This window comes from Aspergillus japonicus (assembly GCF_003184785.1).
Source record: "Aspergillus japonicus CBS 114.51 unplaced genomic scaffold BO86scaffold_4, whole genome shotgun sequence".
NCBI lineage: Eukaryota > Fungi > Ascomycota > Eurotiomycetes > Eurotiales > Aspergillaceae > Aspergillus > Aspergillus japonicus.
This window is the reverse complement of record NW_020291641.1, coordinates 541,535-567,527: the sequence shown is the minus strand read 5'-3', so window position 1 is coordinate 567,527 and position 25,993 is coordinate 541,535. Positions and strand designations below refer to the sequence as shown.

At 54.8% G+C, this 25,993-nt stretch overlaps 11 protein-coding genes across 11 annotated transcripts; 7 read left to right on the top strand and 4 right to left on the bottom strand.

Annotated features, from left to right (window-relative positions):
- The first annotated feature begins 79 nt into the window (after positions 1-79).
- Positions 80-2,695, top strand: BO86DRAFT_453208 (putative C6 finger domain protein). The gene is made up of 7 exons (XM_025676975.1): positions 80-264; positions 349-461; positions 518-1,384; positions 1,446-1,532; positions 1,588-1,883; positions 1,949-2,372; positions 2,439-2,695. Exons 1-7 carry the CDS (start codon positions 121-123, stop codon positions 2,614-2,616), a joined length of 2,109 nt encoding a protein of 702 aa, XP_025531987.1. The 5' UTR covers positions 80-120; the 3' UTR covers positions 2,617-2,695.
- A 495-nt stretch (positions 2,696-3,190) lies between these two features.
- Positions 3,191-4,753, top strand: BO86DRAFT_385658 (DUF3500 domain-containing protein). The gene is made up of 2 exons (XM_025671155.1): positions 3,191-3,596; positions 3,653-4,753. Exons 1-2 carry the CDS (start codon positions 3,380-3,382, stop codon positions 4,741-4,743), a joined length of 1,308 nt encoding a protein of 435 aa, XP_025531986.1. The 5' UTR covers positions 3,191-3,379; the 3' UTR covers positions 4,744-4,753.
- A 1,138-nt stretch (positions 4,754-5,891) lies between these two features.
- On the top strand, positions 5,892-7,722 carry ayg1 (heptaketide hydrolyase ayg1). The gene is made up of 6 exons (XM_025666176.1): positions 5,892-6,142; positions 6,203-6,277; positions 6,333-7,072; positions 7,172-7,304; positions 7,382-7,455; positions 7,610-7,722. Exons 1-6 carry the CDS (start codon positions 6,050-6,052, stop codon positions 7,713-7,715), a joined length of 1,221 nt encoding a protein of 406 aa, XP_025531985.1. The 5' UTR covers positions 5,892-6,049; the 3' UTR covers positions 7,716-7,722.
- A 317-nt stretch (positions 7,723-8,039) lies between these two features.
- Positions 8,040-10,614, bottom strand: BO86DRAFT_353661 (AFI1/MesA family protein; the record flags this gene model as incomplete). The annotated part of the gene is made up of 3 exons (XM_025669538.1): positions 8,040-9,820; positions 9,875-9,935; positions 9,998-10,614. The coding sequence occupies 3 exons, from the start codon at positions 10,612-10,614 to the stop codon at positions 8,159-8,161; spliced, it is 2,340 nt and encodes a 779-aa protein (XP_025531984.1). The 3' UTR covers positions 8,040-8,158.
- Positions 10,615-11,178: 564 nt separating this feature from the next.
- BO86DRAFT_385654 (sideroflexin family transporter) lies at positions 11,179-12,521 on the bottom strand. Its single transcript, XM_025671154.1, has 4 exons — positions 12,375-12,521; positions 12,192-12,325; positions 12,045-12,139; positions 11,179-11,973 (listed from the first exon to the last, which is right to left on the bottom strand). The coding sequence occupies exons 1-4, from the start codon at positions 12,476-12,478 to the stop codon at positions 11,293-11,295; spliced, it is 1,014 nt and encodes a 337-aa protein (XP_025531983.1). The 5' UTR covers positions 12,479-12,521; the 3' UTR covers positions 11,179-11,292.
- A 595-nt stretch (positions 12,522-13,116) lies between these two features.
- On the top strand, positions 13,117-14,917 carry BO86DRAFT_353656 (glutathione synthase). The gene is made up of 2 exons (XM_025669537.1): positions 13,117-13,526; positions 13,646-14,917. Exons 1-2 carry the CDS (start codon positions 13,225-13,227, stop codon positions 14,892-14,894), a joined length of 1,551 nt encoding a protein of 516 aa, XP_025531982.1. The 5' UTR covers positions 13,117-13,224; the 3' UTR covers positions 14,895-14,917.
- A 447-nt stretch (positions 14,918-15,364) lies between these two features.
- BO86DRAFT_445272 (putative MFS transporter) lies at positions 15,365-17,216 on the top strand (the record flags this gene model as incomplete). The annotated part of the gene is made up of 3 exons (XM_025676437.1): positions 15,365-15,790; positions 15,842-15,904; positions 15,958-17,216. Exons 1-3 carry the CDS (start codon positions 15,598-15,600, stop codon positions 17,214-17,216), a joined length of 1,515 nt encoding a protein of 504 aa, XP_025531981.1. The 5' UTR covers positions 15,365-15,597.
- A 367-nt stretch (positions 17,217-17,583) lies between these two features.
- Positions 17,584-19,014, top strand: BO86DRAFT_453201 (zinc-dependent alcohol dehydrogenase family protein). The gene is made up of 3 exons (XM_025676974.1): positions 17,584-17,800; positions 17,865-18,323; positions 18,399-19,014. The coding sequence occupies exons 1-3, from the start codon at positions 17,662-17,664 to the stop codon at positions 18,878-18,880; spliced, it is 1,080 nt and encodes a 359-aa protein (XP_025531980.1). The 5' UTR covers positions 17,584-17,661; the 3' UTR covers positions 18,881-19,014.
- A 572-nt stretch (positions 19,015-19,586) lies between these two features.
- Positions 19,587-22,580, top strand: BO86DRAFT_330212 (putative C6 transcription factor). Its single transcript, XM_025668713.1, has 4 exons — positions 19,587-20,489; positions 20,551-22,161; positions 22,210-22,293; positions 22,346-22,580. Exons 1-4 carry the CDS (start codon positions 19,881-19,883, stop codon positions 22,427-22,429), a joined length of 2,388 nt encoding a protein of 795 aa, XP_025531979.1. The 5' UTR covers positions 19,587-19,880; the 3' UTR covers positions 22,430-22,580.
- A 191-nt stretch (positions 22,581-22,771) lies between these two features.
- Positions 22,772-23,591, bottom strand: BO86DRAFT_353646 (carboxymuconolactone decarboxylase family protein). The gene is made up of 2 exons (XM_025669536.1): positions 23,485-23,591; positions 22,772-23,434 (listed from the first exon to the last, which is right to left on the bottom strand). The coding sequence occupies exon 2, from the start codon at positions 23,421-23,423 to the stop codon at positions 22,782-22,784; it is 642 nt and encodes a 213-aa protein (XP_025531978.1). The 5' UTR covers positions 23,424-23,434; positions 23,485-23,591; the 3' UTR covers positions 22,772-22,781.
- Positions 23,592-23,994: 403 nt separating this feature from the next.
- Positions 23,995-25,510, bottom strand: BO86DRAFT_330208 (putative catechol dioxygenase). The gene is made up of 2 exons (XM_025668712.1): positions 24,867-25,510; positions 23,995-24,812 (listed from the first exon to the last, which is right to left on the bottom strand). Exons 1-2 carry the CDS (start codon positions 25,115-25,117, stop codon positions 24,128-24,130), a joined length of 936 nt encoding a protein of 311 aa, XP_025531977.1. The 5' UTR covers positions 25,118-25,510; the 3' UTR covers positions 23,995-24,127.
- Between the last annotated feature and the right edge of the window lie 483 nt (positions 25,511-25,993).

The following is a 25,993-nucleotide window of genomic DNA, read 5'->3' as shown; positions in this document are numbered from 1 at the left end:
CGGAGCGAGCATTTTCGAGTCACATGAAGCCGCCTATCTATCGACTCATCCGGATCGCAGAGCCATCTAGTGCACTTAGCAACGATGTCATGATACCCAAACTGTTCGTGATTCTATACCATGAACAAACGTCCCTATTCAGGGTCATTATCCCACAGTGACTCTCAGACTCCAGAGCTTCCCGATCATCTCTCTCATGACAGCCCGGAGCACAGCAGGGCCTCGGGCTCGGTTAAGAAACCCCGGAATTTCATAGCCACAGTGGTAGGTTACTCTTTTCGCATCGCCCTATCACACTTCTTCAAAAGAAGTCTGGCGTAAATGCATCGAAATAACATGTAGTCATAGGCCTGTGAGAATTGCAGATTGAAAAAGACCAGGTGTGACGAATCACGGCCAAAATGTGGACTATGCAAGTCGCTTGGCTTGGAATGCGTCTATAATGAGCGCAAGACTTCGAAGTGAGGGGCCCTTAAGCACCTACTAATGATAGCCTTATCGGACTAATTTATCACAGGCGGGATCATTCTCTGAGTCTGATTATGAGCACTCTCCATCGACTCGAGACAAAACTTGAAAGTGTCCCCACTGCCATATCCGGCGACATTCGTTCCCTTCGAAATGAAATGATTCAGGCATTAGATGCCTCCCCAGGTGTCTCGCCTCTAACACGGCGTAATCTCAGCTCTAAGGAGCCGGTGGGCTCTGAAAGGTCTCAATTGCAAGGCCTCACACCGAGAACAGTGGAACTCAATAACGATCTAGAGCATGACAGCCCTAGCTATCTCCCCTCAGGCCCAGTGGATTCGACTGGCCTCGTTTCAATCTCTTTCAGTCAGCATGGGGTGATCTCTTGGCTTGGAGCTCAAAACATCCTTCCAGTTAGACTTCTCGAGGCCTATGAGAAGCTCGGGAAGAACTACGTGATTGACATCGAGATGAAAAGGCCTATGTTGCCGATGTACATTTGCCCCTTTCCTCCGCACGCTGGAAACAACTGGCTGGAGGCGCTCCCACTAGCCATGATCAAAGGGCTTTCGGACGCATTTTTCACCATGTTTAACCTCTACACGCCGATCGTCGACAAGAACTTCTACTTCGCCTCGACACTAGGAGCTGCGATTGAAAGCAACTTCGGATATACGATCGAGAGCTGTCTCGCCCTGAATATCATGGCCCTAGGCTGTATTGCAGTCCACGCTTATCAAGAAGGAAACTATCCCTTACCAGGGAGCAGGACTAGTCGATTTGAGCCGCCCGAGTGGATGGGGGTCGTCTGTGAAGAACCTCCTGGCTTACGCTTTTTCAACGAGGCTCGCCAACGCATGGGCTTCTTGATGTGTGGCAACGATTTGCAAAGCTGCCAATTCTATTTACTTTCATTGTACGATCACTCCACAAGTCTACTACAAGATTGATCGTCAGATTCTGACTCGCGGTTGCAGTGTTTATTACAGTCAGATCCTGCGGCCCTTGGACTCCTGGGCTATGATCCATCGTGCTGCTACCTGTTGTCTTTCCATGCTCACCAAGTATGTGATTTACCCACTATCCTTCCCGTGGCGATTAGGTGGCTAACATCCTTAGCCGTGACGTCCATTTTGACGAGTGGGAAGGCGACATGAAGTCAAGAGTGTACTGGAATTGTCTCATGAACGAGACAATCCTTATCCAAGAACTACATGTGCCGCCGAGCGGCCTTGCACGCCTTGAAGAGCTTGTCCCAATCCCCAAGTTTATCAGCTTCGAAAGCGTTGGCTTCGGCGCATCTCGAACCTTGTCTTTGGACGAGATTGACGATTCTTTTTTCCAATACCATTTCCTTGCGCAGGTCGCTCACCGTATAATACTAACCCGTATCCGCAATTCATTGTATTTCTACTGTGAGTTGATCGCCTCTTATTTGTGCGCGCTCGTTGAGTCACAACTGACATTAGCTCTGTTACAGCCGACTCAGGGACATTCCCCCGTCCAGCCATCAATACAGAGCTGCACCACCAGCTAGATCAGTGGCGGGTCAACCTACCTGCTGCCCTGCAGTTCTCCGACAATCCACCCAACCCTTCTACAGACCATGATACAGCCGATTCTCCATCCACCGAATCTCACTTACCGTTCGACCCGACCCGTCATGCCCTTTCTCCCGCGACCGCCGTCTCCGAAGCTATGCTTCGTGGTCGCTACATGATTGCCAAATTCCACATTGGCCGGCCTTACCTCTACAAAGCCCTCCACATCCCCAGCTCATTAACGGACCATGATCTCGAACAAATCCGTAGCGGACTGCTGAACGCCATGAACTGGCCTGTTGTCGGCGGCATCTTCCGCCTGATGAAGAGCTGCATTCCGATCCGTTTCGCTTTCTGCTCTCAGTGAGTCTCGCAAGCATTATATCTGCCTGCCCCCTTTCCATGCGATAGTGATTGACCTTCTCCCAGATTTTTCGGCCAAGTACTCCTCTTCTACTGTATATCCCACTCACCAGAATCCCGCGTGCGTGATACCTTACCCCCGGGCTGGGAGCAATGGAATCAGGAAATGCTGCGGTTCCTGGAGAGCTGCGCACCGCATAGTCCGGCTGTAGCCAAGGACCTGGAACTGCTGCGGTTGTTGTAGATTAATGTATCTAATGAACTGTGTATGTGGGCAAGTGACCTTGAGTTATGACTATGGCAGGACTGTGGGGCGTCGTTGCGTGGATGCTGTTGTACACTAACGCTCGTCTGCGTAACTGGACTGGTTCCATGTAGGATCGAGGAAATGATGTATGTTCTGGCTGAAGCTGCTGCGGTGATACGTACCGTACCACCAGAGCTGCAAAGAAACCCCACTAAGCCGATTTATTGCCGAATGACGGGGTCGAAGGATGTTCGACCCCACGGGGGGATTAAAGATTTGCCAGGCGGTGGCTTGGATGGCGAACCATCAGGCAGCTCCCAAGAACCAAAATTGAAAGTGGGTGTTGGTTCCGTCGGGTCCAATTCCAGAGGACTGCGTATTACCAATAGGCCATTTCTGAATGTCTGAGTTGTCTTAGTGTAGGCGGATAAGATTTAGCCCGAGCCCACGGTGGATGGTGGGGAAGAGCTGTGGGAAAAGTGGGGAGGCCTGCGAGGAAGCAGCGGATGCAGTAAATATGGGGAAAGGAAAACAGAGGGTGGCGGAAAGCTGAATCCGTACCCCATACCTAGTGGCCAGTGGTACCTACAACTTTCCCCATCCGATAAGGATAAATAAATTCATTCACCTCTCTCTGCCTCGGATCCAAAGCTAAATACTACTGCTTTTCCTCCTTCTCCTCTCGCCCCTCCGCCCCCCTCCGGTCTCTCTTGCTTTCCCCCCATCACAATCGCATTATATCCATCATAGCACTGCCACAATGACTCACTCCGAAGCCGAATTGCAGAAGCCTACGGGCGAGTACCGTCAATACTTGCCCGATCTTAGTTTGAAGCGCTTCCAGGTGATGCGCACACAGGATGCCCATGAATATGCACACGAGTTCAAGACGCAACGCCAGCCTCCATGGTTGCACGCGCTCTACATGCACTGGCTGGACCTGCTGCAAGAGCCCTTCAAGGGTGTAACCACCGACGGTATTTTACCTCCGATGGAAGCAATGGTCCATTTCTCTTGCTAATCGCTGCCTCAGGAACCGTCCGCCCCGACCTGTTCAAGCTCCAAGACGAAGGCATCCCAATTGACACAATCGTCGAAGCCACTCAAAATGTGCTGTCCCTTGCCGACGAGAACCAGCGCAAAGCTCTGTGCTACCATATCGACTCCCCCGAATGGCGGACCTGGTCCAACCCCGAATTCCTCCTCAGCAACAAGGGAATCCGGCTTGACGAGATCGACAGCAAGCTCCGCGACGCCGTCTTGAACGTCCTCAAGGTCACACTATCTCCCGAAGGCTACGAGAAGGCCATCGCGGCGATGCGCATTAACCATTTCCTGGGCGAGCTGGTCGATGGTGTTAAGGTCATGAACGAATTCTCCTACAACTTTGTCCTCTTCGGTCGTCCCTCGACCGACCGTCCGTGGGGCTGGTCCTTCTACGGCCACCACCTTTGCCTAAACATCTTCCTTTACAAGGGCCAGATCGTCGCCTCCCCGTGGTTCACGGGCGCCGAGCCCAACGAGATCGACTCCGGCCCGTACGCCGGCACTCGCATCATGCAGGTGGAGGAGGAACTTGGCCTGCGTCTCATGCAGTCCCTGTCCCCCGAACTCCAGCAGAAGGCGCGCGTCTACGCCGAAATGCACGACCCGGCGATGCCGCCCGGCCGCTGGAACCGCGACGACCAGCGCCATGTCTGCGGTGCGTACCGGGACAACCGCGTCGTGCCCAACGAGGGCATCCCCGCCAGCACCTTCAATGAAGAGCAGAAGAAGCTCATGTATGGGATCTTCGAGCAGTATCTGCTCTACCTGCCCGCCCGCGCCCGCCAGCTGAAGCTGGACCACATCCGCCAGTTCGAGTCCGAGACCTACTTCTGCTGGATCGGCGCCTATGGCAACGACGACCCCTTCTACTACCGCTTGCAGAGCCCGGTGATCCTGGTCGAGTTCGACCACCACTCCGGCGTGTTCCTGAACAACGAGGAGCCCAAGAAGTTCCACATCCACACCCTGATGCGGACGCCGAACGCCGGAGACTACGGGAATGCGTTGCGTGCGCAGATCCCCGCAATCGAGGGGTTGAATGGGAAGGAGATTGTGTGGGAGAAGTCCGCCCTGTGAAATACTCAAGCCTTGTAAATATGATGAAGTTATGTGAATAGTGTTTCTATAGTTATCAATGTCGTATATACGAATTCTCTCAACCTGGGTTTCATCCTATTCTCCTTGGCAGCACGTGTAGGCACGGCCCACGTCGGAACATCCGGTCCCAAACACCACCACACCCCACGATCGGGATTTCCTGGTCTTGATTGGGGGCTATCCTTGCAATCGCTACTTCTTGCAACTCAGAGGAGATGAAATGGATCGGAAGACCCAGCTCCCACGATCTCCGTTTCTTCATCCCCACACCACAACAAATGTTGGATCCATCCGAAGTCGGAAGCATCGAACATCGGCCAACCTGTCTGCCTCAGGCCCCAAGAGACAACAACTACCTTTCCAACTACCCCGCTACTCTACTCTCCCCCTTACCTTGTCTCGGCAGCGATAACTTTGCAACCATTCTCACTCTTGACACAGCCAGCCAGATCAATGGAATGCGTTGTACAAAGAACCCGAAACCCCTCTACCGGCCAAGGTGGGGTCCATGGACTTGAAAGGCTCTGATACGGCGGAAGATGCACGCAGCCCCTCCATAAGTAGCCAGGAATCAAGATATACTCTGTCCTGCTGGCGACTAGCTGCCTCAATTATGCACGGGGATGTAACATGGCACCAGCCACTGCTCCAGAATAAAGAGAGTGCACATCGTGGTGTGATCTCCCACAGGATGAGTTCATTGTCTTGATAGCGGGGTAGGCGATGCAGGATGCTGTTTTTGCGCTGCTCCAAAGCTTCAGATTGCTGTGAGCAGTAAGGACTTGGAGGGGCTCGCTTCTGTCTCTTCTCTCCCCATCTCATCCATCCACACCACAACAAAGGCTCTGTGAATAGGACTTCTGCGTCCGGTGATGACAACTCGAAATGGGATCGCTTCTTGAACGATATGCCGTGGCTGGAAAAATGCCTCATAGCGAAGATACTCACCCAAAATTCCTCAGTATTCATACATCAGGAAGCAACCCCCCCTCTGGCTACAAGAGTTCATGTACTCTCCAACCCAAACTCACAACACTAATGTATCCCCTGCTTCCAATCGCAGCCACCTTTTTTCGCCTGCGCATTCCTAACTTCAGGCATCAAGAGCTGCATATCTCCTGTGCGTTAACTTTGCTGTCGTGGCCATGCATACGGCTCTTTCAGGTTTACTGTCTGCCTTAAAAGGGCCCTCGACTGCTTGACTCTATCCGAGAGATGATATCTCGATCTCAACCACTTTTCATCTGTTTAGAATCACAAGCACATCACAAAACAGAGCGCAAAAATGGCTCCTTGGCTTATGGGCGAGAAGTTCAACACAGTCTACCCACACAAGGGCTCCATCAAGGCCCTTTGGGAGAGCAAATGGAAGTTTGCGGTATGAGGCCAGTCCTAAGATCAATGCTGTGACCAAGAACTAAGAAAAGCCGACCAACAGTGTGACAAGTCGGTGTACCCTTTCCACGACGGATCGATCGAGGACTTCGCACCCATCTTCGAGAAGTTGATCAAGGTAGGCGGCTTCCTCCCTCTATCTCATTTCTGCCTGCTCAGCCAAACCCATCCAGGAAAACATCAACGACGCCTACGAAGATGCCTACACGCAGGCCTTCTTCCCCATCGCCGAATCTCTCGAGAAGCAAGCCAGCGAGGCCCTGAGCAGCAACAACACGCAATTGGCCTCGGATCTCCTGCGCCGCGCCGCGGTCGTCTACCGCATCTCGCGCTTCCCCTACGTCGACCCCAGCAAGGACGACATCAAGAAGGAGGCCTTCGCGCGCCAGAAGCGCGTGTACCTGCAGGCGGCCTCCTTCTGGACCCCGAAGATCGAGGAGGTGATCATCCCGCACACGCACAAGGCCGGCGGCGACGCGCCCAATGTGCCGCTCTTCGTGCGCACGCCCGAGCACGCCTCGGCCGCCGCCCCGGTCCCCGTCATCCTGCTGATGACCGGACTGGACGGCTACCGGCCCGACAACAGCCAGCGCACCCACGAGATCCTCAACCGTGGGTGGGCTGTCGTCATCGCCGAGATCCCCGGTACCGCCGACTCGCCCGCTGACCCCAGCGACCCGGATGCCCCCGATCGCCTCTGGACCACCGTGCTGGATTACATCGCCAGCCGGCCGGAGCTGGACGCCGCGCGCGTCGCCGCCTGGGGCCTCAGCGCGGGCGGCTTCTACGCCATCCGCGCGGCGCACACCCACCGCGACCGCCTGCGCGGCTGCATCGCCCACGGGCCCGGGTGCCATTACTTCATGGATAAGGAGTGGTTGACCCGCGTTGATGATCACGAGTATCCTTTCTTGTGAGTTGTCCCCTGCCCCTATCTTCCCCTCTGAGCCCTAAAATCCCCCTCCCCCCCCCCCCAAAACCACTAACCTGATAATCCTTGCTAATGGAATAGATTAACCCCCGCCTGGGCCAAGAAATACGGCTACTCCGACGTCGCCGACTTCCGCGCCAACGCGCAGAAGAAGTTCTCGCTCGTCGAGACCGGCATCGTCGACCAGCCCAGCACCAGACTTCTGTTGTTGAACGTAACGTTCCCTCCGCCCCCTCCCCCACCCCCCGGCCAACCCCGTGAGCAACCCGAGCAAACCACTAAGAGAAATAGGGCGTCGACGACGGCGTCACCCCCATCGAAGACTGTCTCGTCCTCTTCAACCACGGCTCTCCCAAGGAAGGACGGTACGTATCTTTCCCTTACCCCTACCCCTACCCCTACCCCTACCCCTCTTCTCGTTCCCTAACCCCCGGGGGTAACGCACTGCACCAACGTGAGAGAAAGCGTGTTGCTTTCGTGGCGAGGGCTAACTTATATCCTCCGGGGAAAAAAAAACAGCTTCTTTCCCGGTCTCCCGCACATGGGATATCCGCATAGTCTGCCGGTGTCGTATAAGTGGTTGGAGGAGGTGTTGGAGTCGAAGCCTGCTATGCTTAAGAATTAAATCTGGGTGGAAATTAGGGGAGGGGGGTGTGGTGGTTGGGCTGGGGTCTTGGGTTTCGGGTCTTGGGGTTAGTAATGAGTAAGTTAACATGATGAATGCGAAAATTGAATGACGTTTTTTGCATGGTATTATTGCAGAGACCTTAGTATTTGACTTAATACTTGCACATTGGCAAGTGCGCTTATGGGGGTTTGGCAGTACAAAAGGTTGCAGTAATGATCTTACGGAGATATAGACCAATGGGTTAGAGTTGGAGACCTAGAGGGATGATGTGAAAGTTTAATTCTTTGATTGCTTCAACCCAGGTATGAAGACTGGGAATGAATAGGGGGAGGGGGAGAATCAGCTAATTGGACATAGCTACATATACAATGGAAATGATGGTCGTGACATGAATACAGGGTAGGCCCGAGGTTACATGTAGGTCTGCGAAGGACACAAAATCATGCAGTGTCCCCCATCGCAACACCGACTAAGCTCCGCGGGCCAAAGGACCCGGTGCCTAACCCCGCGGGGCTCTGTGCTGAGGCGTCGCGGTCGCGTTTAATGCGGAAGAACGCCAGTTTCGCAAACCGATTGAGCTGCGCCCAGAAATGTCGGCCCGCAGGATGGGCAGCAATCCGCTCGAGCAGGTCGACGGTCGCCTCGCGGACCGGTGGGTAGGGGTGGAAGAGTCCCATGCTGAGGTAGAAGAGTCCAGCTTGGTTCTCGGGGGTGATGGTCAAGAGCTGGCAGATGCCCGCGTAATCCTTGACCGCGTGCGCGAAGGCGATGTAGATGGCGCCGGAGTCGGCGGCAGAGAGTCGCAGAGCGCGGAGTCGGCTGTGGTGATGGTGTAGATCGGGTTTCAGAATAGGTCGGGCCGGATAGTACATGGCGGCGATGTCCTGGATGAACGAATAGTAGGATCGTGTGGTCCGCCACCCTTCGATGCGCGAGACTGAGGCGAGCAGCTCCCGTTGCTTGGCGCCCTCATCGGACCAGACATAGCCATGGCCGCGGAGGGTGGTCGGATCTAGCGGGTCAGCCTGAACGCCGCTCGGGCTCTCTGGCGACAGCTCTTCGTTGGGTCCAATGATGAAGAGATTCGATGCGCCGTAGACCATTTCCTCGAAAGCGGCGGCCACTTGGGTGAATTTCATGATGTACGCCCTCCATTTGGCCCGGATCGCGTTCTCGCCATAACGGTTTGTGATGCTTCGCTGGATCTCTTCCATGAAGACATTGTCCCCGCTGGGGTCGGTGTTCGAGCTAGACGGATAATGATGTAATGAAGCCTGTTGCTGGAAGTATAGTAGTCCTTCCGTCACTGGTGCAGGCTCGACATAGCTACTGATCTTCATTCGACCGGTCGGAAGATCGCAAAGTAGATCCCACCACTCCGGATGGTTGGCGAAGGTCGGATTTGTGACGCCGGCGATAAACCCAGGCACCTTCAATAAATCATCGATCTTGGTCAGATCTGTGTAGGGGAAGGCGTGTCGCGTGAAGCCTCGCAATACACCGCCCGACGCAATCGCACACGCGGCAAGCACCGCTTCAGCTACCTCGCCTGACGGCCGATTATGACCCAAGAATATTACTCTCTTTTGAGTAAGCATAGCATTGACGAGGACAATGATAGGATGCGTGAAAGGGCCGCTAGTAGTCAGATGCGGGTGGACGGGGAAGGCTTGAGGTGAAGTGTTGTGTGGAGCGGAGAAGGTTTGGATAAGCTTGATCAGGGAAAAGTCGCCCACGGTCTCCGGCCAAATGACCGTGGGGATTTTGACCGGAATCGGGATCTCGTTATAGACAACCTTAGATTCGAATTCGTGGGTGTCGCGTGGAAGAGTATATTGAACGGGAGCCTGACGTTTCGGCGACGGCGGATCGTCCTCGTCATCTGGCGGAGCGCCATCTTCTATGGACCGTTGGTGTATCATTTGTTCGAATTTCTCGATGAACATATCTTTGCAATTGCTTGCCTGCAGAATCTGTCTTTCCAGAAGTGATAGCCTCGGCATCAGGGACAAATCCATGCTGTTGACAGCATTGTATAACGTGGCGAGTGTTTCGGGATATGGATTCTTGAAGTAGTCCTCCAGGGCTAGCAACAACAATGGCTGTAAATTGTGTCAGCGCAATTGTGACCTATTCTTGACTGGGAGGCAACCCACTTTGTAGATATGAAGGAAAGAATGTCGCGTACAGATTGCCATAGCCTTCACGACTGCGCCGCTGTGTTTGTTCAATATCCGGACCTTGTCCACAAAAAGGAACGAAGAAATGCGTTCACATACCGCTTCACTGTGTTGTCTTGTTTCGTATTGACCAGGTTGAGCACATACATCAGAGGAGGGCCTTCGCCTCCTTCCTCCTCATCGTCACTGCTATCCTCCTCCATTGATTCGTCGTCCTCCCGACTGTCCCCTCGACCCGATTGAGCGTCATCTGCAGCCCTGCGCTTTCCCTTCTTCTTCTTCTTCTGCTTCTTGCTGGATACCGAGGCATCATCATCGGCATCTGCGCTTGTGTCCTTATGCAGGAAGAATATCGTCCAATCCTGGCTTCGCACATGTGTTTGATCAGGCAGCATGAGTTCCGCTAACATGCTCTCATCTCCACTGATCGCGGTCGGATACTGATGCTCCATGATCGGACCGCGATCGATATGGAAGGAGGCTACGAGGATATACTCGACATGCCGCTCTGAGGAGTCTCGGGGGTACTGCGATTTGCATCGGCGAGGCTTGGGAAATAAGGCGGCGGTGGCTGGAACATTGGCTATCGACGGTTGGCGGAGAGAGTTGCGAGAGCTGCTGGGCGTGCGATGGTGAAGTAGGGAAGGGGCGGGTGAGAGTCGGGGAAGGCCATTGCCTGCATCGTCGGCTGATCGGTAGGGCAAGGAGATGCTCATTTTCGAAGTCGGATGATCAAGAAAGAAGCAGGCACAAGAGCGAGGTAGTGCGAGGTTGAGCGTGAGCGTGAAGTCGTCGTGGCCGCCGAGGATGGACAACCGGCAGTTGAAGGAAGCACGGCGGCGACCGACCGCTGCTTAGCTTCAATGAAGTCGGCGGAGAGGGGGCATATCCCCTAAGCCCTGGCTACCAGGGGAAGAACTTGTCAAAGAAAAGTGCAGAAATGCGACGATCAATTGAGGAGTCTGGAGAAGGCTAGATTGACAGAGAACGAGCAAACAAGCGTTGGGAATAGAATCATGCGCGGGACGCGGAAGAAACTCAGGGGGCAGAAAGGATAGGGGGGGGGGAAAAAGCGGAGTTACAGTGTGGTGTACTCCGTGGTGTAGTGAGTGGCTTCTCGCATGTGACGATCTCGGAGACACCCCAACTGCGAAGCTGTTTGCACTGTTTGTTTGTTGTCCCCCCCATCCACCATCCCATCCCATCAATCCTTGAGTCAATTCATGGCTTGTTTTTAGTCTTCCATGACTTTGGGAGTATTTGTCTTGTCTTCAAATTTATGCATATGTGAGTGCAGAGGCCGGTTTGCGATGGTATCATGCTCATAACACTGTGTACGTACAGTATATCTCTAATTCTAGTCTATATGCAATTTTCACCCCCGCGGATCAGATTTACATTCCGCGGTTGAACTCCACCATCCCATCCTGACCTCCCTGACCCCAGAACTCCTCTTCCAGGTTCTTCGCGCTGATCGACTGTCTCTGAGGGAACGCCCCCAGCGCCAATGGCAACGCGAACAAAGAGGTGCCCAGGATCAATGCCAGATTGATCGGCAGCACCATCTTTGGCCTCGCCTGCAGCCACGCGGTCTTCTCCAACTTAACCAGCACCAACGGCGGCACAACCATGATCGGTGTGGCGTTCAGCACCCGACTAATAGCCGTCTCTCCGACCGCAATCGTTGCGGCCTTCTTACTCTTACCCAGACTCTGCACAGGCTCGCCGGTTTCCTCCCGCTTCTTCTTTTCGGCCTCAGACAAGACAGGGTACACGTCGATACCCTGGCGAATCTCCTCGCCTCTCATGAGGAAGACGTTCAGCGCACTGGCACTGGAGACAGCTGCGAATGGGACCAGACGACCAAGAAGGAGCTTGGTGTTAGGAGAGACGCCCTTGAGACGGGGAACGAGGGCGTTAAGACCGAGAGCGACGGAGCAGGATGCGGAAACGGCCATGAGGTAAGATTTGGCCATCTGAGAATAAGAAAGCGGAGTCGATTTGTTGGCATTGGCGTTGTTGATAGCGACGTTAAGCGACTGGTTGGCAATCTGCCAGAGGAGGGTTCCGGTGGTCTAAAGAATCGGAATCCGATGAGTCAGAAGGCGGGGATGAGCTAGCACTAGAGGATAGAGGGTAAACGCACCTGAAGACCGGGCGTGAGCATGCCCGCAGTGACGACCAGATTGGACAGGACATAGCTGGACATGCGGAAGGGGAGGAAGACCGGCTCTCCGGTATCTAAATTGGTCAATTGAATTGCTGCAAGGGAATGACGAAGAGGTGTACCTACCAGGGTGCAATGTCGAGTCGACCACCTTCTTAGCGTGCCATAATTCGGACGTCATGGCAGGGACATAGTTCTGCTTGTAAGCGGAAACCAACTGTTTGGCCTTGTCCAGTCCAGCAGAAGAGACGAACATCATCCTACAATCGTCAGTTATAGACCGCTTGTCGGGGGGCAACCGTCACTCACCGCGGGTCGGAAAGATCAGCCGCATGGCGCACACGACCCCAGTATGTGGATAGATCATACTGGGATGATGGGAGGTCCCGGTTGCCAGGAAGAGAGGTTGACATCTTGAACCACGAAGATGCTGGACATGCAGGTAAGAAGAAGGGCCTCGGAGAGAGAAAAGAAATGTTGGGGATTTGTCCCTGAAAGGCGCGAAAATCACTACCGGGCCGAGGATCCTCACGTGCAATGCCGGGCGGTGAGCCGATAAGCACTAGACCCGTCTAACATGGGGTTGTGATTTGCCGATGTCGCCCAGGAACATCTTGCCACCGCAAACCTTATCTCGTATCCCACTTGGGATTCATCATGAAAGCTGAATGGCAGGCGGTACAGTACATACTCTAGTAACATAGTACTGGACTGGACCATAACGCAGTCGTTCATTGGATCTTATACGTCCTGTCGTCAAATTATTGGCCTCGATACCATGAAGCTCGGGCAGTCCGTCGCTGAATAGAGACCGTCATCACATTGAATGTATAGTCTGCACAATGTCTTTATCTCCTGGCTGGTGATCAACCACATTACCGACGACGCCGCCATCGGGTGGTCGTTACTAAAATTCAGGCACAGCTGGTGATATTGCCGTCGGTTTCTGCTTTCCGCGCTTAGCGGTGTAAAAGGCGGTATCAACCTCCCCACATTGCTTAATAATGCCCCTCCAGATTGCCCCTCAGTGCCTCTGCCCGCGGAGGAAGACTGAAGCCATTCCAAATCCCCAATATCCTCAATCTAAACAGCAGTTGAAGATCAATTGACTGCTTGTTTTTTTTTCTTATATGCTTGCTCACTACTGCACTCCTTGACCATGACAGAATCAATTTACTCCAGCTATCCTCCAGCTTTGAATTCCGCACAGAAGGAGTTCTTGGTGAAAACAATTAAGGACTGGGCCACGCAAAATGGCCTCGTCGTCCGGCCCTCGCCGACCTTCGTCGCAAAGGAGAACGACCCTCAAGGAGTGCTGGCAACCAATGCGCCAGTGACCCTGTTCCCTAGTCCTTTCCCTAAGGCTTGCTTTGAAGAAGCAAGAGCTCTCCAGACCGTATACAACCAACTCTACGCCGCCATCACATGTGACGAAGACTGGATTGGGAAGATCATGGAAGAGTAAGAGCCTGCTTCTGCTTCTCCTTGAATGAGACTAGCACCCCATGTTTTTGCGTAAATGCGAAGATGGCTGTGTTCTGGCATTCGAAATGACTCCAACTAAGCATACCTGCATGTAGTCTGATTGACGTCGACGATTTCATCTCCAACCTCTGGAAAGTCCATCTGGCAGTCAAGAAAGAGGGCTATACCCAAAACTTGTCGCTCGGCCTCTATCGTTCTGATTACATGGCCCATACCCCGTCCGATGCAAGCTCTCCTAGCCTGAAACAGGTCGAGTTCAACACAATCTCCTCGTCCTTTGGCGGCTTGTCGTCTCTGGTGACATCTTTGCATACTGAGCTCCTCAATTCCCCACCAGGTCACCCCATTGCCTATCCATCGCATCCTTTGCTGAACAATAATCGGCCGCCTGAGAATCCTGCTGTGGAGACCTTGGCGGCAGGTCTGGCTACAGCGCACGTAGCCTATGGACCCTCCAAGTCCACCCCAGCTCTCCCCACCTGCATTCTATTCCTCGTCCAGGAGAACGAGAGGAATATCTTCGATCAATTGGCTCTTTCTCGGGAATTGACCAAGACTCATAAGATCCCTGTCTTTCGTGTCCTCAGTTCCGAAATCCTCGACCACACATTTATCCACGACTCGAACCCCTCGAGGCCACTCATCTACCAGCCCCCGCACTCAGGTGGTACCCAGTTCGAAGTGACGACTGCCTACCTTCGTTGCTTCTACGCACCCACCGACTACAAGTCTGAGCGTGATTGGCAAGCACGGACACACCTCGAGCGCTCTGCAGCTATCAAATGCCCCACCGTGCTCAACCAACTCGCTGGATGCAAGATCGTCCAACAGGTTCTCGCCGAGCAAGAAGGACCAGATCACCTGGCCAAGTTCCTTTCCGGCACTGATGATGCCATCATCTCGAGGATCAGAGCGACTTTTGCTCCGCAATATGACCTTTCGTCCACTGGCCGCGGGCAGAAGCTCGCTCTGAACCTCGAAACTGCCATGAACCATGTTTTGAAGCCACAGCGGGAGGGCGGTGGAAACAATGTATACAAGGATGCTATTCCTGAATTTCTGCGGTCTATTCCCGAGACCGAATGGAAGCGGTGGATCCTAATGGAGCTGATTCATCCACCTGCCGAGGCTAAGAACGTGGCGCTCCGCAGTGATGGGGAGGTGCTCAGTGGACATGTTATCGGGGAGCTAGGTGTCTATGGCACTATTCTATGGGATCAGGCCAATGGTAACATCGTGCAGAACGAGCAAGGTGGGTGGCTGATGAGGACCAAGGCGAGAGATGTCAATGAGGGGGGCGTCGCGACGGGTTTCTCCAGCTTGGACAGCATTGTCCTGTACTAGATCAATCCTCGACTAGACTATCTAGACCATTATAAAATTTTCATTGTCACTGGCCCCAATCACCAATCCATAGTACGTACTAATAAAGGATATGTAGTGACGTCGACGCTGATCTTTGCGGGGAAGTCACACGGGGCCCGTTGCAACCTTAGATTTCGATAGCCCCACTAAATCTACCGTGTGCTCCATAGTCTACGTTTTGATTTATTGTGATTGCGGCCTCCAGATCAATTTGACTTGCAAATTAGTCAATCTTCATTAGCGATTAATTTGCCACGAAAACGAATTGCAGGGATCCTGATAAAGGGGTCCGACTACGCCCGTTATCGCAGATCGACAAGGGTTGATTATTGACTGATAGCAACTGATAAGCCCGCCGCGACGATGCAACCTGACTGCATCCGGCCAGCCAATATGCGGAGAAATCCTGGGAAGATCGAGCTTGGTTCATTTACAATGTGACATCTTATCCGTTGTCTGCCTTGGCAGCTGATAAGCCGTGGGTTACATACTATGCTAAGGTTCTGGTATAAACCGAGGGTCGATGACGCCGTTTCCTCAAAAGAAATCGATCCCTTGCGTCTCTACTATCCTGGCTCATACCTCGTCTAACTTCTCCCCCCTTCTTTCCACTCTTCGATTCCCTCATTCTTGCACGTTCTGTCACTCCCTCATTCTCACACTCCCGTCTGGCTGAAGTATAATGGCATCCAGCTCCAGCTTGAGTCCACATGACACCAAGACGAGCTCGGTTCATGATGAACCTGTGAAGGCGAGCCACTACACCACTGAAACGGGAATCATCGAGGATGTCGTCCGGGTCACAGATCACCAGGCAGAGAGGCGTCTGTGTCGTAAATTTGACCTGCGTTTACTGCCAGTGTTGGCTCTGATGTGTAGGTCAATCAGCTCTAGTTATAGGCGGCGCCCACTGATGTATGATCCAGATCTTTTCAATGCGTTAGACAAAGGCAACCTCAGTAACGCCGAAACGGATGGCATGAGTACTGGTAGGAGACCATTCTTTGACTCCGATAGGAGACACTTGTGCTAATGGGCATAGACCTGCACTTCAAGCCGAATCAGTACAACCTGCTGCTCTCCATCTTCTACGTACCTTATGTCATTTTCGCGCCGCCCTTTGCCATGCTGGGCAAGCGCTTCAGCCCAGCCCGGGTCCTGCCCGTCCTCATGTTCAGCTTCGGCTCGTTCACGCTGCTCTCCTCCGCAGCCAGAAACTTTGGCGGCATGTTCACGCTGCGCTGGTTCCTGGGAATGTCTGAAGCTGCTTTCTTCCCTCTGGTCATCTACTACCTGACAACCTTCTACCGCCGCGGCGAGCTCGCCCGCCGCCTAGCCATCTTCTACGCCGCCTCAAACATTGCGAACGCCTTCTCGGGGCTCATCGCGTTCGGCGTCTTCCAGATCAAGAACTCGACCATCCCGAACTGGCGGTACCTCTTCATCATCGAAGGCAGCGTGACGGTCCTTTTTTCCTGCTTCGCATTCTGGTACCTCCCACGCTCCGCCAGCGAAGCCACGTTCCTGAGTCCCGACGAGAAAGCACTGGCCTATCACCGCATCCAGGTCGACTCGTCCGCCGTCGTGAACGAAGAGTTCAATCTCCGCGACGCGCTGAAGATCTTTCGGCACCCGTCGACCTACGCCTTCCTCGGCATTGAAATCTGCCTGGGCGTCCCGCTGCAGGGTGTCTCCCTTTTCATGCCGCAGATCATCCAGCGCCTCGGCTACTCCACCGTGAAGACCAACCTCTACACGGTGGCCCCGAACGTGACGGGCGCCGCGATGCTGCTCGTGCTGGCGTTCGCCTCCGACGCCGCCCGCCTGCGCTCCCCCTTCATCGTGCTGGGGTTCCTGCTCACCTTCACGGGCTTCATGATCTACGCCTCCATCACCGACGTCGAGGCCCAGATCCACGTGGCGTACTTTGCCACCTTCATGATGACCTGGGGCACCTCCGCCCCCAGCGTCCTGCTCAGCACCTGGTACAACAACAACGTCGCCCACGAGGGCCGCCGCGTCCTGCTCACCAGCATCGGCGTGCCCCTGGCCAACCTGATGGGGCTCGTCGCCAGCAACGTCTTCCGCGCCCAGGATAAGCCCAAGTACATGCCGGCGCTGGTCACCATCGCGGCGTTCGGGGCGACGGGCGCCGTCCTGGCGGCCTCATTGGGCATCTTCATGTGGGTGGACAATCGCCGCCGCGACGCCCGCGAGGGCGTCAAGATGCGGGCGCAGGATGTGCCCACCGAACGGTTGAGGGATGGACCGGCCGCCGTCGAGTTTCGGTGGTTCTTGTGAAAAAAACTTTTTTATTCTGTCACCTCGAAATTTTAGTTTAGCTGAACATAATGACCATGAAATTCATGAACATGACACCAATTGTCCGCGATTCAGAGTAATCACATTGTAGGAGTTGGGAAAAGCGACCCACAAAATACCACTGAGAAATTCAATCCAAGCATAAAAGCCGATATGCAGGGTCTCTGTACCCTAATTTGGGGAATTTTCCCTTCAGCCAAACCCCCCCCAAATAAGCTCCACCCGGCAGGAACAGTAACCGTAACCGTTGATTAATAATTTGCGGACAGTGGGGCCTTATGACATCGACTTATAGGGTGTTCTAGGGTAACGTAACTGTTTCTGTTGCCTTCTTTTCCCAAGTTCTCTTTACCATCTACTCTTCAGGTTAACTTTTCTCTGCCTTCGATTTTCTTTCAACGGAACTCAATTGATTGTTCAGAAAATGAGCATCCAACAATGGACCACCCCTCTAACGGGCCTGGACAGCCTGCGCCAAACCACCGCCCCGCAACCCACGCCAGGCCCCAATGAAGTCCTCGTCGAGATCCATGCGGTCTCGCTGAATTACCGCGACATTGAGGGTGAGCTTTCCCATCCTGGTTCCTATAAAACAACTTCCCTCTAACCATGCACCTCGCCGAGCAGTCACGAAGGGCGAATACAACCACCACAAGTCCGTCACCCAGGAGACGCCCGCGACGGTCCCCTGCTCGGACATGAGCGGCGTGGTCACGCAGGTCGGTCCGTCGGTCTCGCGCTGGCGCGTCGGCGACCGCGTCCTCTCGACTTTCCTGCCGGATCACCTCACGGGCCAGGTCACGCCGCAGATGCTCGCCAGGGGCATGGGCCACCCGCTCCCCGGCGTGCTGGCGACGCACCGCGTCTTCCCCGAGCAGGCGCTCGTCAAGGCCCCCGCGTACATGCAGGATGCCGAGGGCGCCACGCTGCCGATCGCCAGCGTCACGGCGTGGATGAGTGTGCAGGGTCGCTTGCGGGCGGCGGTGGAGAAGGGCGAGGATGTGAGCCGGAAGGTCGTGTTGGTGCAGGGGACGGGCGGGGTGGCGGTGGCGGGGCTGCAGATCGCGAAGGCGTGGGGGGCTCGAGGTGAGTCTGCGCAGCTTTTCTTCGTTTCATTAGGTGGTGGGTAGGGCATGTGCTAACTGTGCCAACCCTACTCAGTGATTGTGACCTCCTCGTCGGATGCGAAGCTCGAACAGGCGAAAGCCCTCGGAGCCGACTTTACGATCAACTACCGGACCACGCCCGACTGGGAGGAGGAGGTCAATCGCTTCACCGAGGGGAATGGCGTGGACATCATCCTTGAGACCGGTGGCGCTAAGACGCTGCGCAAGAGCTTCGAGTGCATCGCCTTTGGCGGGTTGATCAACTGCATCGGATACGTCTCGGGGAAGATGGATGAGCCCGAGGATCGCGTCAACGTCAACCTCTTGACGCTCCGGCGCAATGTGACGCTGCAGGGGATCATCAATGGGCCCCGGGATGAGTTTGAGAGGATGGTGGAGTTCTACGAGCAGCACCAGATCCGGCCGGTCGTGAACCGCGTGTTTGGGTTTGCGCAGGCCCGGGAGGCTTTCGAGTTTGTGGAGAGTGGTGCGCACTTTGGCAAGGTCGTGATTGATGTTGTCGGGGCGTCTCAATGAGGGGTTGTATGTATGATGGGGATGAGGGTGTTGTAGGAGTGTGAGTGTATACTAGCTTTGCAGGCTTACGGTTGCCTAAAGAGTGCCTGTATGAGTAGGATTATCGACGGGGGTCTGGAAATAGCAAAATCGTGATGTTCCAGCTTGCTGTTTGTAGAGGGGGGCATGTAGTTCTGAAACGCCACGCAGTGATTTTATATACAACTTATATATATGCTGGCAAAGGCCTTGGGTGCTGCAAAAGACCTTATATACTTATATTACTAAAGAATAATAATTAATATATTTTGATATAAAAGTAAAGACTTACTTTATATTTCATAACTCTTGTAAGGGATGTTGGTGTTTGGGCAAGGAATATATTGAGCGCGAGTTTTTGGTGGTAAACACAGCTGTTCCGGAACTGGGTGGTGTTTCGGAACTACATGTCCCCCTCTATAACAACTTCGAATTATACCTGTACCATGTTTCCAAGCAGCTGTATTCTTTAAATGTGCTGTACAAGATAAGTTAAGTTATGCGCGAGTCAAAAGTTGTTCACATTCATCTGGCAGCGATGCATACAGCCTTATAGCCCTGCGCTAACCGAATAAGGTAAGTCCGACGGCCCCTCGGAAATACTGAATACGGCAACTCCGAAACCTTCCGGTCGAGCAATCGACTTTCTGTCTGCGCTGGCTCGATTTCTCATCATCATCATCGAACATTTAATTCCATCCACCAGAAAACGCGCCAAGCTTGGTTAAGAAACAGTGGTGCAGATCGACCAAACGCATTGACTCATGTTGACATAGAGGATGTCCGTCGACAACATCCATCCAGCTTATCCTCTGTTTGGAGACTGACAGCTCACTACTGCAGTCCGTTTGTTGACGGAGACACTTTAAGGACTTTCCGGGGCTAGTTAGCGCAATCACGCGGGGTCAAGCTTAGTGTCTCTCATCTCATCTCATTTCTCTCTCATCTTTTCTCAAACCCCTTTGCCCAGCAAAGCCCTGCCATGGATGGAGATCCTCACCTTCAGCCCGACCCATCCGGCCCAACCTCGCCGGCGAAATCGCCCGCCCGGCGACGCAGACCGCCCTTGTCTTGCACCATCTGTCGGCGCCGCAAGCTGAAATGCGACCGCGCGCTGCCATGCGGCCAATGCCTCAAGTCCAAGACCCCCGATCAATGCGTCTACGTCGGACACCAACCTCCCAGGTCCGATGCACGGCGCGGGGAGAATACCCCCTCGGAACGCGCGCGGGCCTCCGCCACCACCACTCGCGCCAGCCCCGCGCACGGCGGGTTGTATGTGTTCGACTCCAAGCATCAGCAGTCGGCGGCGAACAAGATCACGAAGCCCAAGGCGCGCTCCGACGAGCTGCACGAGCTGCGCAATCGGGTGCAGTTTCTGGAGGCCGCGCTCTCCAAGACGGGTCCCATCCACACTCCCGAGAGCCTGGGGTATGACGCTCCGTCGGAGGCGGCGGGGCGCGCCGTCGCCCCAGAGGCCCAGAATCTCACGGACGACGTCAAGGAGCTCTCGTCGCGATCGTGCTTCCGCGGGAAGAAGAGTCGGACGCGCTACTGCGGACGCTGCCATTCGGCCGTCACTCTGGCCTTTGTAAGTGAGCGGCGTATTTTTTTTGGGCGTGATTGGCTGTCGCTGACCTTGTCGCATGCAGTTCGACGATGTCTCTGTCTTCATGAGAGGGCAGCGTAGCAGCTTGAAGCGCAATCCGGACTATAAGAACTTCAAGAGTTTCAAAGGTGAAATGTGGGCCCGCGAGCGACAGGATCACCAACGGGCTTTTCGCAACAAGTCCTGGAATCTGGAGGAGATGGTCCCGCCGCGACACGTTGCGGACGAGTTGGTAAATCTGTACCTGTCAACCTTTGAGATGACCTACCGAATCTTACACGTGCCGACCTTTCTGGAGCAGTATGAGGCTTACTGGACGGCATCGGGCCCACGAGACCGTTGCTTTGTTGCGAAACTCCTAGCCTTGATGGCTGCCAGCAGTTGTTTTCTCAGTCCGACGGCGAAGATCGATGGTCGAGAAAAGCTCCACGATGCGGCAGCCGAATGGATCGCGGGGGTCCGCTCCTGGATTGCCTTGACCCTGGTCAGCTCGACCATTGATTTCAACATCTTGCAGATCGAGTGCCTGATTCTCATTGCACGCCAAGCGGATGCCATCGACGGGGACATTGTTTGGATCTCTTCCGGCTCACTCATTCGTATTGCGATGACAATGGGCCTGCATCGGAGTCCCTACCGATTTCACAAGATGACCAAATTCTGGGCCGAGATGCGGCGCCGGCTGTGGGCCACGATTGTGGAGCTGGACTTGCAATCGTCAATCGACAAGGGAATGCCGCCTAATATTGACCTGGAGGAGTTCGACTGCGAAGCCCCGTCGAACCTCGACGACTCTCAACTCACAGAAGATATGACGGACGACCCTGTCCCCAAGGATCTGGGAAACTTCACCCGCAGCACCTTTCAGGTTTTACTGCATCAGACCCTGCCGCTGCGAGTGCACATCGCCAAAGCCATCAACACGCTGAAATTCACCCTCTGCTACGACGAAGCACTGCGCCTAAGCGAAGAGATCAATCAATCCATGCAAGAGGGAGCCGGCATATTCCATCGCATGGGAACTGCCATGTCCGCCCCGGTAGGCGAGGATCCTTCCTTCGCACAGTCGATGCTGGTGTTCCTGATGCGACGGTCGCTTCTCGTGCTCAACCGCCCGTTCGCCCTCAGCATCCTCCGGACGCCGAAGTTCTCCTACTCGCGCAAGATCTGCCTGGAATCGGCGCTGCAGATGCTTTCTTACCTCGAGCCCTCGACGGAGGCGCAGGCGCTGCCTCAGCTGGCGCAGCTCAGCGGCGGGATGTTCCGCGATGAGTTCCTCCACGCGGCCCTGACGGTGTGCGTGGAGTTGTACCTCCAGTCCTGCGAGTTCAGCCTCCCGCAGTCCTTGCCGATGGGGCCCTCCAGTACGTTGACATCCTTCAATGATCTCGTCCGGTCGCAGCAGGAAGTGATGCTGCAGGCGGTGCAGCGGACGATCGACACCTTCGGCAACCGGATGGGCCCCAGCGGCAAGGGCTGCAAGGCCTTTTTCTTTCTGACCATGGTGTTGGCGTCTGTCAAGGCGCGGATCAACGGGCAGGACCCGCAGAAGGTGATCGAGCAGGATGTCATGGTTTGCATGCGGCAGTGCGAGCAAGTGATGCGAGGGACGCCATGGGCTGCGGTCCGCGATCAGACGGGCAGTTCCGCGATCGTGAGTTGAATGGCAACGCTGGGTGTTTCAATCGCTAATTGTCTGTAGCCTACTACCGCTACCGGTCTACCGTCGCTGGATGCTACAGCCCCGGTCGATACCTTTGACCCTGCATCGTTCGGGCTGGATGCGGTAAGTTGCTGCGTTGGGAGTGTATACGACAGGATGCTGACGGGTGTTTTAGCCGCTTGACTTTGGGAACCTGTTTGACATGGCGGACTTCGGGGTGTCGGAGCTGTGGGACCGCGATTTCTTTGCCAGCTTTTAGTTCTGGGGTGCTGGCATTCAAGAGCGCGGGTTCGGGGCAGTATACCTAACACTAATAATGACACTCTTGATCAGCTTAAGCTTATGATGGATATCGGGAGTACCACAACCTCTCATCTCAATGAACACATATACCATATGGCGCTAAGCATTACCCATTGCCAATTTTGACTTACTAGCTGCATGTAGGCTGTAAAGGCAACACCCACCCTCTCACCACAGCGAAGTCGAGGGTTACTCCTACCAACTCAGCCGCTAGAAACAAAAATGAATCATATATTTTCCGCCAAAGTACGTATATACACCCCTCCCCCCTCACCCACCTCCACCCCCAAAAAATCCCCTCAGAATCTCTAATTCTTCAACCCCTCCACCAGCTCCTGCACACTCTTCATCTCCTTATCATTATTCTCCCCCACATCCAGCGCCACCAACACGCGACTCACACAATTATACCCAGCCACGCCGGTCGTCAACTCCACGACCTCGCGATCACTCAACCCCGCGCCGCCGGCCGCTTGCTCGCTCCGCAGCGCCGCAAACGTCCCCTCCCTTACCGCCACCCGCACCGTCATCTCATCCGCATACTTCACCACCGCCTGCTGCCGTCCACTCAGCGCACTCGCCCGGAGCTTCTCCCCGGGCGTCTCCTCCTCCGCCGTGGAGGCCAGTTCCCGGACGGCCTGCAGCTCCGCCGCCTGCACCCCGCCCTTCAGCGCCAGCGGCGCGTGGGCGTTCCACTCGTATACCGCGCCCGTCAGCACCGCCACCCGGCACACGGCCAGCTCCAGCAGCCCCGGGTCGATCACGGTTTCCGTGCGGATCGCCCCCAGGAAGCTGTTCCAGCCGTCCGCGACGGGCGGGGCGTGCAGCAGGGAGAGGTCGAGGGGGATGAGTGGGCGTGGGGCGCGGCGCGCGGCGATCCGCGCGTAGATTTCGCTGACTTTGGCGGCGGAGGTGGTTGGTGGAGTGGTGGGGGCGTAGGGGAGGCGCATTTTGGAATTTCCTGTTAAGGGGGTTAGGTTGCGGGATGGGATTAGGGAGAGGGGTCCGTACTGTTTGCTTGGGGAGGTTGTTGTTTGTGTTTGTAGGTAGGGTAGGGGCTTGGTGTTGATGCTGGTGTTGCGGAGGGTAATTCAGTTGACAGTAAAGTCCAAGTGCACGCAGGCGGATGGATAAGGGTAGCGCCGGGTGTTGTTATATGGCGGGGGGCTTGCATTTTCCAACCCGGAAACGCGGGTGATTGCGGGGGAGAGTGAAGTTGCCGCGCTAACCGGCTTGGGATGGGTGGGGGCATCGCCGGGTAGGATCAGGTGCCGGCGTTCGGCATGTGTACCCACTCGTTGCCGAGTGTTCGGCCCGATCTTTTACTGTCAATTATTTTTTGTGACATTTGCCTTCGCGTGACGGGTGTAGATTTGTTTGGAGGGGTAGGGGTAGGGGTAGGGCGGGTTTCCCCGGATTTTCTGCTGTCTATCGTATCTCCTTACGGTGCTTCGCGGTTGGACTAACGCTGCTGATTGTTACTGGCAGTACGTATAGTAAGGGTTGAATGGTTGGATGGTTATTTAAAACACGGATTCTATTGTAGAAGATCCGATTCAATTGGCTAGAACAAAATTCGAGGTATGCATCTCAAAAAGAAAACCACAATCGCTAATATTTATATACACAAGACATTTTGCACACATCCCTAAGATTACAACTTCTGGCCCTTGTTGAAGCGCTCGAAGGAGGAAACGGGAGGAGCCGAGTTGGGGTTGGGGTGGTGCTTCTTGAGCGCCATCGTGACGTTGTACTCCAGATCCAGGGTGGCCTTGGGGTCGTCGGTCTTGGGCTTGAACTCGACGATCAGGTCGTTCTTGACGGCGAACACGGAGTCGATGTCAAGGTAAGGGTCGGTGGAGGGGTAGAGCTGGTTGATGATGGTGGCGTAATCGGGGTGGGTGATCATGAGGTGGATGTGCGCGGGGCGGAAGGGGGAGCGGTCCATGAGGTTGAGGAGGACACCGGCGGGCCCGTCGGTGGGCAGCGAGTAGGCCGTGGGGTGGTAGCAGTACCAGAAGTACTCGCCGTTCTCGTTGGTGCGGAACTTGCCGCGGAGGTTGTTCTCGCTCTGCTCGGGGTCCTGGAAGTCGTACAACGCGTTGGCCGATGCCTGCCAGATGTCGAGCACGGCGCCCGCGATGGGCTTGCCCGTCTCCATGTCGGTAATGCGGCCGTGCATCCAGGTCACCTGGCCGTTGGGGAGGGGGTTCTGGATGATGCTGTCGCCGAGCTCACGGAATGGGGCGTTGGGAGACCAGAAGGGGCCGAGGATGACGTTGGAGGTGGGGGAGAGACCCTGCTCGGTGACGATCTTGTTGGCGATCTCGTCGACAAGGCTAGACAGGTCAGTTTGACTGCAGGGATGAATATGATACGTCGAAGACACTTACGACTCGAGACCGATAACGTCGCAGATACGGTGGCACTCGTTGCGGATGGGAGTGCTGATCTGGCCGATGGAGTTGATGAACTCAACACCCATCATCCACTCGGCGGGAGTGAGCTCGACCTCACGAGCGAAGTCGTGGATGTGCTTGATCAACGAGCCCAGGATCACACGAGCACGCTCGGGAGTCTTGGGGCCCATGGCGTTGACGACATAGGGAGTGAAGTTGGGATCCCAGCGAGGTTCGGCAGACATGGTGGCGGTTGTGTGAGGGGAGGAAGTTGTTCAAAGACAAACTGTGCGATGAGGATGGAGAGGATGGGGAGGAAGAGAATTGCAAGCTCAAAGTCTGGAGCACTCGAGGGGTCTATATACACGGTTCAGCCAGGCGTGGCAAGTCTGAATACGGACCGTGACGGCAAATCGTTCGGCTCGTTTGGGGATGTGGGGGGAAGCGCAACGGTAAAACCACTGTTCCCACATGCCGATGCTTTGGAGGATGGCCTGATCGTACAATTCAAGGTCGCATCTGTCGGATCGTCAGCCGAAAGACGGTAGGATCTTATCAAATTATCCCGAATTTAGTTCTTGGTGGGATATAGTGGTCAAGGGCACTATGGGGATAGCTAAAAATTGCAACTGTATGGGTAAAACGTTCGATGGGAGTGGTTGCTGCGATCGCGCGCTGGTGATCCCGGGGGAGCTCTTACCCGCTCGTACCCGCGGCTAAGACCTCAACTCGGCTGACTCAACTCTGCCCCCCGTGATCTTCTTCCCCGGAATTGTCAATCCCCCCCAGCTCGCCCGCGGTTCCTGGCCTCATCGTGATTGCTCGACTTTTGATTGGCCAATGGCCTTCCCGACCACAGATCCGACCCTCTCACGTGACTAGCTCCGAAGCATCTTGCCGTCCGGCACGTGCCAAACTTTCCAGAGCCGGATGCGGATAATGAGGCAAAAATTGTCCGCCAGCTGCCGGAGGGGTGCACAAAGACATCTGACCATACTCGCCTCAAGGAGTCGGCTTCTAATCATGGTAGTGAAGAGTACACACAGGGAAAGACAATTTCCATACGGATCAACTACTGCAATGCGCTGACACAGTCAAAAGTGTTTCGACTCGATTCGATG

Bases quoted from the DNA above. Each gene is read 5' to 3' on its own strand.
- BO86DRAFT_453208 (XM_025676975.1), top strand. From the start codon at position 121: ATGAACAAACGTCCCTATTCAGGGTCATTATCCCACAGTGACTCTCAG. The intron at 462-517 runs GTGAGGGGCCCT...AATTTATCACAG, and splicing joins AATGAGCGCAAGACTTCGAA to GCGGGATCATTCTCTGAGTC. The intron at 1,533-1,587 runs GTATGTGATTTA...TAACATCCTTAG, and splicing joins TGTCTTTCCATGCTCACCAA to CCGTGACGTCCATTTTGACG.
- BO86DRAFT_385658 (XM_025671155.1), top strand. From the start codon at position 3,380: ATGACTCACTCCGAAGCCGAATTGCAGAAGCCTACGGGCGAGTACCGT. The intron at 3,597-3,652 runs GTATTTTACCTC...TCGCTGCCTCAG, and splicing joins CAAGGGTGTAACCACCGACG to GAACCGTCCGCCCCGACCTG.
- ayg1 (XM_025666176.1), top strand. From the start codon at position 6,050: ATGGCTCCTTGGCTTATGGGCGAGAAGTTCAACACAGTCTACCCACAC. The intron at 6,143-6,202 runs GTATGAGGCCAG...GCCGACCAACAG, and splicing joins AGAGCAAATGGAAGTTTGCG to TGTGACAAGTCGGTGTACCC. The intron at 7,456-7,609 runs GTACGTATCTTT...AAAAAAAAACAG, and splicing joins GGCTCTCCCAAGGAAGGACG to CTTCTTTCCCGGTCTCCCGC.
- BO86DRAFT_385654 (XM_025671154.1), bottom strand. From the start codon at position 12,478: ATGTCAACCTCTCTTCCTGGCAACCGGGACCTCCCATCATCCCAGTAT. The intron at 12,326-12,374 runs GTGAGTGACGGT...TGACGATTGTAG, and splicing joins GCTGATCTTTCCGACCCGCG to GATGATGTTCGTCTCTTCTG. The intron at 11,974-12,044 runs GTGCGTTTACCC...CCGATTCTTTAG, and splicing joins TGCTCACGCCCGGTCTTCAG to ACCACCGGAACCCTCCTCTG.
- BO86DRAFT_353656 (XM_025669537.1), top strand. From the start codon at position 13,225: ATGACAGAATCAATTTACTCCAGCTATCCTCCAGCTTTGAATTCCGCA. The intron at 13,527-13,645 runs GTAAGAGCCTGC...ACCTGCATGTAG, and splicing joins ATTGGGAAGATCATGGAAGA to TCTGATTGACGTCGACGATT.
- BO86DRAFT_453201 (XM_025676974.1), top strand. From the start codon at position 17,662: ATGAGCATCCAACAATGGACCACCCCTCTAACGGGCCTGGACAGCCTG. The intron at 17,801-17,864 runs GTGAGCTTTCCC...CTCGCCGAGCAG, and splicing joins GAATTACCGCGACATTGAGG to TCACGAAGGGCGAATACAAC. The intron at 18,324-18,398 runs GTGAGTCTGCGC...AACCCTACTCAG, and splicing joins GAAGGCGTGGGGGGCTCGAG to TGATTGTGACCTCCTCGTCG.
- BO86DRAFT_330212 (XM_025668713.1), top strand. From the start codon at position 19,881: ATGGATGGAGATCCTCACCTTCAGCCCGACCCATCCGGCCCAACCTCG. The intron at 20,490-20,550 runs GTAAGTGAGCGG...TGTCGCATGCAG, and splicing joins CGGCCGTCACTCTGGCCTTT to TTCGACGATGTCTCTGTCTT. The intron at 22,294-22,345 runs GTAAGTTGCTGC...CGGGTGTTTTAG, and splicing joins CATCGTTCGGGCTGGATGCG to CCGCTTGACTTTGGGAACCT.
- BO86DRAFT_353646 (XM_025669536.1), bottom strand. From the start codon at position 23,423: ATGCGCCTCCCCTACGCCCCCACCACTCCACCAACCACCTCCGCCGCC.
- BO86DRAFT_330208 (XM_025668712.1), bottom strand. From the start codon at position 25,117: ATGTCTGCCGAACCTCGCTGGGATCCCAACTTCACTCCCTATGTCGTC. The intron at 24,813-24,866 runs GTAAGTGTCTTC...TGACCTGTCTAG, and splicing joins GACGTTATCGGTCTCGAGTC to CCTTGTCGACGAGATCGCCA.